The sequence below is a fragment of the Gossypium hirsutum genome, chromosome D05, assembly GCF_007990345.1.
Source record: "Gossypium hirsutum isolate 1008001.06 chromosome D05, Gossypium_hirsutum_v2.1, whole genome shotgun sequence".
Taxonomy (NCBI): domain Eukaryota; kingdom Viridiplantae; phylum Streptophyta; class Magnoliopsida; order Malvales; family Malvaceae; genus Gossypium; species Gossypium hirsutum.
In genome coordinates, this window is record NC_053441.1 from 26624931 (window position 1) to 26637817 (window position 12887).

At 29.7% G+C, this 12887-nt stretch overlaps 1 protein-coding gene across 8 annotated transcripts; it reads right to left on the reverse strand.

The window, feature by feature from the left end:
- Positions 1-6896: 6896 nt before the first annotated feature.
- Positions 6897-10103, reverse strand: LOC107905220 (uncharacterized). Of its 8 annotated transcripts, none has more exons than XR_005914107.1 (4): positions 9681-10095; positions 7958-8008; positions 7709-7852; positions 6897-7161 (listed from the first exon to the last, which is right to left on the reverse strand). XR_005914107.1 is itself a non-coding variant. In XM_041094499.1 (4 exons), the coding sequence occupies exons 1-3, from the start codon at positions 9987-9989 to the stop codon at positions 7990-7992; spliced, it is 378 nt and encodes a 125-aa protein (XP_040950433.1). In that variant the 5' UTR covers positions 9990-10099; the 3' UTR covers positions 6897-7161; positions 7958-7989. The 8 variants fall into 8 exon arrangements, 7 of the variants coding, with proteins under 7 accessions (XP_040950433.1, XP_040950435.1, XP_040950434.1 ...); XM_041094499.1 differs by lacking the exon at positions 7709-7852 and adding an exon at positions 8249-8298 and having other exon boundaries at positions 9681-10099; XM_041094501.1 differs by lacking the exon at positions 7709-7852 and adding an exon at positions 8249-8298 and having other exon boundaries at positions 6897-7164; positions 9681-10099.
- Between the last annotated feature and the right edge of the window lie 2784 nt (positions 10104-12887).

Sequence of the window (12887 nt, forward strand, 5' to 3'; positions counted from 1 at the left end):
GAAAGTAAAATGATTTCAAATTTACTTTGGAACAAATTACAAAAAAGTACTTGAAATCACGTTTTGTTTTAACTAAAGGCTAACTAATAGGAATATAAGAAAATAATTGATTCCAGTATTGTTGTGAGCAAAACTACTAATAATTAAATTGTAAGAATGTAAAACCATAGGCGACCTATACAGCTTAAATGGAACAACTCTACACATATTTTACAAAAAAAAAACGTATTTCATATAAATATTTTAATTTTCTGATTGATTTAGTGTTACAAATTAATTGGATATCAAATCAATTTGAAAAATATGAAAAAGATCCTTGTTTATTTAAAATAAGTTATATTATTACAATGGTACTTTTATCTTTTTATATTTTTCAAAAAACCAATAAAAATTTGCTAATGAATCCATGCCACCAACATCAACAAAATATCAACTAACTTCACCACTTCAACTAGATTTTTATTTTGGAATTTTTTGTACATCACAAACTTTTTTCACTCACATATATTGATTATGTCATTAATTGAGTTGCTTTTACAAGTCAACTCGACACTGATGAGAGTTTTTTTTTAAAATGTAAGTTACTACTCTATATATGATTCAATTATTAAATAAAATATTGGGTAAACTACAAAAATAGTCACTTTTGTTTGCTTCAAATTACATTTTAGTCACTAATGATTGAAATGTTACGTTTTAGTTACTTACGTTATCGTTTTGTTACAAAGTGGTCACTCTACTGTTAGCCTCCCTAACGGCGGTCCTATATGGCAATAGAAATGAGTTTTAAATGCCAACTTAGATGTCTTACGCGGCAGTCCAAATTAAATTAAATTAATTAAGAACCTATTTTTATCCCAGCAACTGAACATCCAAGTTGGCATTTAAAGCCCATTTGGACTACCATGTAGGACTGCCATTAGAGAGGTAACGAAGTTTAATAGTATAGTGACCACTTCGTAACAAAATGATAATATAAGTGACTAAAACGTAACATTTCAAACATAAGTGACTAAAATGTAACCTGAGTCAAACAAAATTGACTATTTATATAGTTTACCCTAAAATCTTTTATACCCATATTGATGTTGAATTATTCTTTCACCAACATAATGACATTTTGATAATATGTTAAATAATGCTATCTAACATAATAACATTTTAACACGCTATAAAAAAATGGCAATACAAGCCAAAAAGCAATTGGAGTACATTTACTATTCTTAATCACATATATTTACCTATTTAACTTTATTTTTACTCACAATTTTAACTAAATTTTAATTTTAATTTCTTACATATTGCACATATGTTATTATTAGTTTCAAACTACATGTTTCGTTATTTGTTATTTTTAAACTCATTCATATGTTCTAAATGTGTGTTTTTCACTCGCATAATTGCTAGTATAAATTAAAACATTTTTATTAAAATATATAAAAAATAATATAGGATATTTTTTTATGTGTGTGAGAGAGGGTATAACAAATTTTCAATCATTACACATTTATTCTATTATAATTAATGACTCCATTAAAAATCACATTAGACGTTGACGTGTCAACTCACATGGTGATCTGTGTATCTTATTGCTACTACAGCACTATTTTATCTTATATATCACGTCAGTAAATAATTTAAAATTAAAGAATAAATTATAAATAAAAAATTAAGTTAATATATTTTAATATTCTTGCACAATTAAGTTAATATTTAAGTTTTTGTTTTTAACTTTGAAGAGTTTTTAAATTTGTTTTCATAATATTTTTTGAATTTTTGTAATTTTTTCAAAAAAAAATTTCAAATTATTTTGCATTTCTATTTTTTTTAAAATAATAATGTTTTTTTTCCTTTGGAAATTTGACAAACTTCTATAATCTTTTACATTTTTTTGTTATTTTAATTTGAAGGAGATTTTTTCTCATAATTTTTGAAAATTTTTATTTACAATTTTTTGAACTTTTCTAATTATTTTTTGAATTTTTGTTTATAAATTTTAAATTATGTTTTAACTTGACATATAGAGCAAAATAATATCATGTCACAAGGTTGTGGTCTAATTTACTCCAAATAAAAGAGTAAGGCTCACTTGAATAAAAGTGTAAAAAGCAAGAGCTAAAATTAATATATCATGGGTTATATATAAAAGGCCGAAAAAAGCCCATAATGAGACAATCAATCTTGTGACACTGATTCTGGGTTTGTTGAGCATTGATTCTGGTTACCTACCACACCAATCATATTGACATTCGAAACAACTACAAGTACTATCACATATACCTTATCATTTATGAAGGAATACATATTTAATACCATTTTTGAATTACCCCTTGAATTGGGACCAGGTTTCTGTACATTGAGCCGTTTTTTACATTTCCACACAGAGAAAGCCAAGACAACATGCTTGATGCCTGTTTTTTTTTTTTTTTTTCTAGTTCAAATACAATATCATTTCTATTGTACACTCCACATTCCTACGAACAAAATATGTCTAATTAGCTTCATCTTACTCACCATCTTTGTTAGGCTGAAAAGACAACCTTCACTCATCTTCTACTCTCAAGTGTTACTTTGACCCTTTATTCTTCTTCTTATTTTTGAAGTATCTTTGTCTGAATTTTGCATAGGTACAAAGAGAACTTCTAAAAAACTCATGCATGGAAAAGTTAAAATTAATTTTGGACATATTTAATTACACAGATACTCATATCCAGCCTTTTCATTATCCAGAAATGAAACTGACATTATCTTGACTCATCGTCAGCAAGAGAAGTCACGACCAACTGGGACTTTGCTTGTCGAGATAAATTCCAAGGATAACAGATAAATTATTATGATTTTACTGCTTAAATAAATCACCATGTCAAAATTGGCAACTCTGCATAGCAATGCAAAGACTGCCTTCAAGGTGTGGGAAGAGATATTCCAACACTTGAAACTACACTATGGCTTGTCTCACAAAACCTAACAACAACATCACACCGTGTGAATCAAGTAAGCAAATATAGCAACATGTCTCAAAACTAACAATTACTTAGTTGAATTCGAAATAGTTATAAGCACTCCCCAAAAACAATAGTTTCAAGAAAAGAGACAAATAACATACAAAAATAACTCCCCCCTCAACAGAGCATTTGCCGCATACATTACTCTCCCCTTTTGTAGCCTCAGGGTTTTAGCTGTCATTGTAGTATCCAGATTCTCTGTGTTCTTTTGCATGCTAAACACCACATTCAACAAAAGACATCACATATGTTTCAACATATCAAAATTTTGAGTCCTATCAAAATACCATGCATTAACTCAGTCCAACAAAGAAGAACAAAAATTGTTCTTACAACTCTTCAATAAAGACGGATGTGCAAACATCAGCTTTCACATTAAAAGCTATAATTAACCTAGCATCTCATTAACACAACATAGTACTTACGTCCTTCGCCTCTTTAATGGTTGTCACCTTATTTGCAAACTTCTCGAGCAAGAGATGTAATATCTTTCAAACTAGTTTCACCTCAAAATATTACTTGCCAAAAGTTCAAGCCTCACTAGTTATGTCACAAAATTTAACATAAAATTCAAAGATTGGCTCATTGTTATCAGACATTCGTAAAGATTCAAGGTAAGCTTTTAAGGTTTTGGTAGGCTGACTTTGAAAGTTACTTCATGGATGGTTTCAAGGATATTTCAAGCTTCACGAGATGAGATACACTTTGAAATCTTTATGTATTCTTGTTGATCCACCCCCATTGAAAATAACACACAATGCTTTTGAATTGAAATTCGCTACTTTATCATCTTTGGAGCAATGATGTTTAAACCGGACCGGCCGGTCAGCAAAAAATCGATTGAACAGGGAATTGGAAAATCCGGCGGTTGAACCTCCAACCGAAAAATGGGTAATACCGGTCGGACCGGTTTTTCAAAAAAAAAAAGAGCTTTTTCAGTCTGGGCAAGCCTGATAAAAAAAAAAAAACTAACTCGAGACCCACCCCCACCCAGGCAACCACCACTCTCGTCACTCTCCAGTCTCCAATATCCCTTCATGGCTTCACCATCCGGCTTTCAGCCTCAGATCTGCTTCCGCGTTCAGCCGCCTTCCATCCACTTCTTCCGCCGCCATCCTTGCTGAAAAATGAGAAAGTCAGAAAGATGGGCTTTGACCTTTGGCAGCAGAGGACAAATGATAAATTGAAAAGAGTTAATGATAGATATTTTCAGGTTTTCTTATTTTATTTTGCTTATGGCCTATGGGCCAAAAATAGATGGGCTGATTTAGTATTTTTAATAATTATTATTTTATATTATTAAACACTAAAATGGTCGGTTCAGTCATCAGACCAATTGAACCGAATATCGGTGGTCTGATCGATTTGACCATCGATCTAGTTCTGAAAACATTGCTTTTAAGGCCTAAGTCGTTTTAGCCTTTAGGATATGGACACCATTTGTTTTAGTGTAATGAGATTTCATCGAGTTAGAATTGATCTCCATGTTTTCCCATCAATAGATTGATGAAACCCCTCATCTAAGCTTTCAAACGAATATAATTAGTTTCATCCAAGAGTGATTGACGTATAGTTGAATAGCCTTCCTTCATACCTACCTACAGGACTACTAGGTATAATATCTCACCGAATATCTTGTGTGTAACAGTCCAATTTTGATCCTAATCGGAACAGTGGTTTCGGGACCACAAATTCGAATTAAAAAAAAATATTTTAATATTATTTTGTGTGTTTATGATGTGTGAATTTAATTGTGTGAAATTTTCATGTTTTAATTTTGTCGTTTGAGAGATTGATTAAAGAAAATAGCTTAATCGCGTAAAATGAAAATTTGGGGGTTAAATCTAAAGGTACCAAATTGTTGTTGTCTTTATTAAATGGAGGATTTATAATGTAATAAGGCCAAAATATAGTTAGTGGGTGGCAAAATACAAGTATAGCCTTATATATATGTATATATATATTTATATAAAGGTACTTAATAAAGTAAACTAATTATTAATGTTAGTGTATGTTTAATATATTAAAATTAAAGCATTATTTCTCCATCTTTTGGCTGAAACTAAGAACAAAGAAGATTGTTTAAAAGCTTTAATATATTCGGCACTTGCAAGCTTGATTGAGGTATGAATTTTGTTTTTTTTTTATTATAATTTTTACGCTATACATGCCATAAGATCGAATTCAAAATTTACAAAATACCGAGAGGAGTCAATAGTGTGATAATCTTCTCTGACGATCCCCGAGCTCATAACCAACTTCCAAAATCTATAAAACGAAGAACAACATACACACAGTAAGCTATTTAAGCTTAGTAAGTCATTTTCTTGTTTGTGTTCGGTTTTGGGCTGAATTATGGTTTAAGCATACTTTAATCATGGATTAGTATTTTATGGTTAGTATTTATATGGTAATGTATATATATGTGTGCATGGTGATTTCATTCAAGTGTTTTGGTAATTATGTGGCTGAAGTAATTAAGTTGTTATATTCATTAAGATAAGTAATGTTAAGTTAAGTGTCTAGGTTATGTATTATATATGAAATATATATGATTTGGTTGGATTTAGTAGTTAAGTGAATATAGGGGATGATTTATAAATTGAAGTATGCTTGTAAATGTTGGTGATTAATTACGTTTGGCTTATTGATAGAGTAAATGAATGTATATGCTGTCAAATTTTGATGTACAAATGCAGTCCAATTATATATGTATATGCTATCAAATTTTGATGTACAAATGCAGTCCAATTATATATATGTATATGCTGTCAAATTTGATGTACAAATGCAGTCCAATTATTTATGTATATGCTGTCAAATTTTGATGTATAAATGCAGTCCAATTTTGTATATATGCTGTCTAAATTTTGGTGTGAAAATGCTATCTAGTTTGGTATATAAATGCAGTTCAAATTGATGTATAATAGTTGTCCAAATAGGGTAGACCACCTATGTTGTAATATGTAGTATAGTTAGTAACTTGAAATGAAATATGTGTACAAATAAATGTTTGGAAATATGCTTGGATTTTGATATATAATCATATATGTTTGGAAATGTTTTAAGAATTTGAATGATATTAAATTTTGATTAGGTAAATGATAATGATATGGTTGAAATTTTAAGACATGGTTAGTATATGTAATTTGATTTATGATGCATGTTTGATTTTAATTGGTTATGTGTTTATATATATATGTATATATATATCACTACACCAAAACAGGCTTTTAGCGGTGCTTTTTTAAGCCTTTAGCGGCGCTTTGAGAAGCGCCGGAAAGAACGCCGCTAAAGATCGCGTCGCTAACTTTAGCAGCGTTTTTCGAAACAAACGCCGCTAAAGACCAAGACCTTTAGCGGCGCTTTTACCACAAACGCCACTAAAGACCAAGACCTTTAGCGGCGCTTTTTCCACAAATGCCGCTATAGACCACGACCTTTAGCGGCGCTTTTCCCACAAATGCCGCTATAGAACAAACCTTTAGCGGCGCTTCTCGCAAAAACGCCGCTAAAAATATAACCTTTAAAAAAATTTATTTTAATCAAATAATATTTATTTTTATGATAAATATTAAATTATGTTTTATTTTTTAAATTTGAACTTTAAATATAATTTTTAAGGATAAATAAAAAATATTATTTAAATTAAATTTTCTTTGAAAATTTTAAATTTAAAACTAAATATAAAAATTAATAAATTTAATTTTAGAATTTAAGATAATAAATTAATAACACAATTAAAATCCAAAAGTTAGAACTCAAGTTGTCATAAATATTAAAGTAAAAATAAAAATTTAAAATCAAAACTAAAATAAATAATACATATGAAAAATTAAAACACAGACAGTAATGAAAAATTAAACACCACACATAAAATTACACAAACAGTAACGAAAAATTAAACACCACACATAAAATTTATCAAACTAGTTAAGAAATACATGGTGCAGCCATGCAGTATAAATACAATAGAATCATAGGGTAATTTTCCATAAATATCTTCAGAGTACCAAGAACAATTTGTCACAAAATTATAAAACATGATAAAAAAAAAAAAGAACAGGTAGCAGACAAGCTATTTGTTACTTTTTGTTTTGCTTCCAAGGCTTCCTCAACTGCCTTCATCTTGGCAACAGAATCATCTTCATCATCCCTGCTTAAGAAAACAAAGAACCTATTGTTAAACAATTTAGAACTTGAAAAAGAAAAGAACCATGTTACTCGGACTTAGGTATGAGAAATACACAAAAAACAAACAAATAGGTCTGTCTATTTGTTTTGAAAAAAAATACACAAAATATTTGATATAATCTGCTCAAAAGATATTAATCATGTTACCTTTCAACCCCAAACAGCTTGAAAGAGTAAAGCAAAAAAAAAAAACAGAACCCCATTAATTCGAGCCTATGAACTAGTATGTAACTAAGTGCAAATACTGTGTATAAGGCACACGTACATAGCACATGTGCATAAAACAACTTAAACTAGGTTATTTGCAAGAAAATACCATATTTTACTTTGTTTCATTCAATGATATTCAGCATATATATTGACATTCGGATACAAATACCCATGTTACTCCAACTCTTCATTTTCTGAAGTACCTGTGTCTGGCATCCATATATACATATGTTTCGGACATAAGAATTGGGCGGCAATCCTCCAAATGTATAGGAAAATATAAATAAAATTGAGCATACCTGTGTTAGACATATACCCCACCCAACAGTCATCCTTGAGTCTGAGTAACATAAGTCTTAACCACAATGCAAACTTAAAAGTGCCAGTTTCTTTTGCAATGCAACCAACATTTTTCATTGATCCACATGGAGGGCTCAGCAAAACTACGGAACATGCTCAACGGTATGTCCAAGGGTATATCACATGTATGATCGAAGAAATATTTAAGTATCATCATATATGTTTGGAAATATTACAGTGCTATCTACCTTAATTTCATAACCTCTGAGCCGTCTCATTGTCAAATCCTGAGCAGGAATCTGCAAACAGAAAAATCACTAAGATAAAATCAATCTCGCAAAAACAATGTCCTTGAATGCAGGAACTACCTAAGCAGGATATCATATGTTTCCAACAAAGACAGAGAACCTACTTATTAAAGCCAAATAGACAATAAACAAACAAACAAATAGATTAAGCTGTAAACAAATAGACAGACACATTAACCTACATATTAAAGCCAAATAGACAATAAACAAACAAATAGACAGAGAACCTACTTATTAAAGCCATATAAACCCCGTGTTGCGACATACATTGGCAGGCCACCCTGTGAAACAAATAGACAGTATATCGATATTTTTCATACCAAAGCTTATCGGTTTAGGATCCCTGCGATTATTTTCATGTTCATTTCTTTTCAAAACAACTTTAGTTACCCTTCATATGTATGAGTCAATCGATAAGTGGTTCTATTAAATATACGTGGTTGACGAATGTATTCCAAAGTAATACACAAAAAATAAGGGGCGAGAGCCTAATATACAAGTATTGTAGGAATCAACATGAAGAAAATAGCACATTGAAAAAAAAAACGTAAACATCTACACAATTTGAAGTACCTAAAAACAGAGATTCATAAGAAGAAACTTCCAATTCTACCTTCAAACAATAAATTCTTTAAGCAGAGTACATTTCTTCAGTAATCACATTATTTTGAACAAACAAACATAAACCTTTGGCAGATGAAAGGAATATGAAAGATAAGCTTTTTTACACAATACTAAAGATAAACAAATTAGAATGACATTGATAAATTAAAAAATAAGAGATATGCAATTAGAATGACAGATATGAAATAAATTTAACTGCTTTTTTTTTTAATTCAAAACGTAGATGCCAAATGATAAAAGAAATAGATAATTAAGATATTGAAACCTTTACGGTAGGACTATTAAACTGGATATGCTGCGACTTTGACTGTAACTACAGCTGGAAAAGATAGGGTGACAAAATAGAGTTTACTTAATTATGTAAAAGTAAGGGAGGTTACGCAAACCAACTTCACAGATGAGCTTTCTATTAAGGACAATCTACTTTTTGTAAGACACATGGAAGAAAATAATAACAATAAACATCTAAATCAAATGCATTATTCAATTTAAAATAGTGCCTTTGCATCTACCTTTACCTGAAAAAGCAAGTGGTGATTCTATGTACTAATTTAAACCTATAAGACATTAGGCAAGTTCATCCCACAAACAAATTATTTATCATCACCATAGAACTATTTTTATTTAAAATAATCTACAGAATCTAAATAAGAAAATGCACATTTATCTTCCCACAAACAAATTATTTATCATCACCATAGAACTAATAGTAACTTAAATTCAACTTCGTTTCTTAACTAATTAGTAACAACAGAATCATAATAATAATAATAATAATAATAATAAAACTAGTGTACCTCACCATTACTTAATAAAAAAACTAACAAAGCAATTTGAACTTTTACATAATTAAGTAGCAAAATAGAAGTTAGATCCCAAACTTATATCATCACTCAACCAAAATAATATTTCATTGCATTAAAAGAGGTACTTTGATAGTTCACTAATAAAAGAAGCCAGCTCTGAACAATGGTTCAATTTTCCTTTTGCCAGACCAAAATAACATAAACATTATAATAATTGAAAAAAAGGAACATACCTGGAAGTACATTCTGAGAGTGTCTGAAGGAGAAACAGGAACAGAAACAGACTCTTGTTCGGCGACAGTTGTTTCTTCTCGTTCTTGTTCAACAACAGCTGTTTCTTCTTCTTCTGCAGACTTGAGTTTCCAAGTACCGTAAAGAGTTTTGCTGTTTTTGAAGGATAATGTTAAGTTGTTGGAAGAAAAGGTGGAAACTTTGGTCTGAAAATGGATAGAATTTGGATAAAAGAAGAGGTTTTTGGGAGATTTAAAATGGGTTTTGGAGAATAAATGCAAAGGAGTTGAAAATGCTGAAATTGTTGCCATTTGGTCTTCAAAATTTGTGCTTTTGGATGAGAGAACTAAGAAAAAATTTGGGGGGAAATTTGGGGTTTTTTCATTTTTGGGTTTTAGGGGGGAAATTTGGGAAAAAAAGCAAAACGCCACTAAAAATAAAATTAAGGAAACTTTACGTTTTGAATTTTGTGGCCTTTTTTTATAAAAACGCCACTAAAAATAAAATTAAATTTCTACCGTGAAACTTTACGTTTTGAAAAATTCAATGCGTATTTACGACACGCCGCTATTGCTTACCTTTTGCGGCGTTTTTCTCATAAACGCCGCTAATAATTGACTTTTTCTTACAATTTTATATTTAATTATTATATAATTCATATCAAATTTAAATAAATAAATTTTAAAAATTTAAGTAATATTTAAAAGAATTAGATAAATTTTAAAATTTGTATATAATTTTTTATGTAAGAAAACAAAAACAAAAAATTTTAAAATATGAAAAAAAACTTTAAAAACTATATTAATGATAATTTTAATAAATTAAAATTCATATTATCTCTTTTATTGTCAATCTGTTACATTAATTTGTTACATTAATTTATTTATTTATCAATTTTTTTAAAATCTAATATTTAAATATATCAAATGATTTAAACCATTTAATCTAAATTTAGATTAAATATTTTTAAATATAAAAACATTAATTAATTGTATAAAATTTATCATTTAACAAATCTAAAGTAAACCTTAAATCCTAAACCATTTAATATGTATAAAATTGATCTATTATCTCTTATATAATTTAAATTGTAATCATAATTTTAATATATTAAAATTAATATTATCTCTTTTACAATTATATAAGAAATTATTTAATATATAAATTAAAAAACACCAATTAATCTAAACCCTTAATCCTTATCTCCTAAACCCTGACTCATAAAACATAAACCCTAAACCACTAACCCCTCTTTTACAATTATATAAAAACTTAATTAATATAGGAATTAAAAAATACTAATTAATCTAAACCTTAAACCTTAACCCGACCTCAAATCTTTAAACCCTAAATCACTAACTCTTAACCTCTAACCCCTAACCCCTAACCCCTAACTACTAACCCCTAAATCTTATTTAATATACAAATTAAAAAACACTAATTAATCTAGACTCTAAATCCTCAACCCTAACCCTAACCCGAATCCCTAACCCCTAACCCCTACACCTTATTCAATATAAATTAGAACACACTAATTAATCTAAACCTTAAACCCTAACCTGACACTGAATTCATAAACCTTAAAACACTAACTCTTAATCTCTAACCCCTAACCCCTAAATTACAACCCTTAAACCAGAATCCCTAATCCCTAATCCTTAATTCCATAATATATAAACCTTAAAATTGTAACTCCTAAACCGGCCTTAAATCCTAAATTAACCATATACCCTAAATCATATACCCTAAACCATATATATTAAACCCTAAACTATAATGATAATTAATTATATATTTTAAAATTAATACTATCGCATCTTTTACAATTTAAGTTTTATGATATTTTATTTTACTCATAATTTAATATATTTTTCTAGTAAAGTAGTTTAAATAAACTGTGATTGAAAAATAATAATAAATAGTTAGGAGTTAGGAATTCTCTTTAATAAAAACATTTTGTATTAAACAATATTATTTGTTATAATTTAAATATAAATTTGACCAATATATAATAAATACAACGAAATATCAATTTTTTCAACTTATAATAAAAAAATATAATTGAAACATTACTTGAGAATATCAAAAACGGGCACTAGCGGCCCTTTTTAAAAAACGCCACTAAAGGCCCGAGCATTAGCGGCGCTTCTTTAAAAACGCCGCTAAAGGTCTGAGCATTAGCGGCGCTTATTCAAAAACGCCGCTAAAGGCTCGAGTATTAGCGGCGCTTCTTAAAAAACGCCGCTAAAGGCCCGAGCATTAGCGGCGCTTCTTCAAAAACGCCGCTAAAGGCCAGAGCATTAGCGGCGCTTCTTCAAAAACGCCGCTAAAGGCCCCCAAAACTCAGAAAACGGTGTCGTTGGGCTTAGGCTTTTTGCGGCGCTTTTCAAAAAACGCCGCTAATGCTTATTTTTAGCGGTGTTTTCCAAAAAGCGCCGCTGATGCTCGACCTTTAGCGGCGTTTTTATAAAAGCGCCGCTAATGCTTGATTTTTAGTGGCGTTTTTTGTTCAAACGCCGCTACAAGCTTGTTTTGATGTAGTGTATGGAATGAAATTTCGTGGTTGAGTTAGTATAATTTATAAAAAAAAATTGAGTTTGGTTTTGATCTGTAATGCCTCGTAACTCTAATCCGGCGACGGACTCGAGTTGGGGGTGTTACATTGTGTGGCTTTGATATTAATGGACAACTTGAAATCGATCTTGAAGTATGGCAAGTGAAGTAGAGACACCTTTTATCACACAAAAAAATAATTATAAAATGATAGGAAAATTAAATACAAGAAGTTGTTAACACAATTTAAACGTAACTCGCATTAACGGGACCATACCAAATAAGGATTTCACTATTAAGTCTCACTATAAAAGCAATGATTTAAGCCTAATAAAAACAATCTTCGTACAGTAACATGCATAATAGAACACTCAAGAACAGTCCCTTAATGGACAAAAGTATGATCATATTTACTTGTTGCTCATCACAGTATGAATCTTCAACTATCTTCAGTCGAATTGCTCACTTTGATCAGCTATGATATATTTTTATATGCTTATCATAATCCATAAGAGGAGATTGGATCATTAAGCCACATTTCTAACTCTTCCATTATCAATAAATTAAGTTTGACATTATCTTTAGATTTATCTAATCAATGTTCATCATTATAAACCACAGAAACTTTGATCAATCAAGGCTTTGCTTCTCGACAT

What these genes read in the sequence shown, in the direction of transcription:
- LOC107905220 (XM_041094498.1), bottom strand. Translation starts at nt 9,989, where the DNA reads ATGGCAACAATTTCAGCATTTTCAACTCCTTTGCATTTATTCTCCAAA. An exon ending in CTCTCAGAATGTACTTCCAG is followed by an intron (nt 8,009 to 9,680) that starts GTATGTTCCTTT and finishes TTCTGTTTGCAG; the next exon opens with ATTCCTGCTCAGGATTTGAC. An exon ending in TCAGAGGTTATGAAATTAAG is followed by an intron (nt 7,669 to 7,957) that starts GTAGATAGCACT and finishes ATACATTTGGAG; the next exon opens with GATTGCCGCCCAATTCTTAT.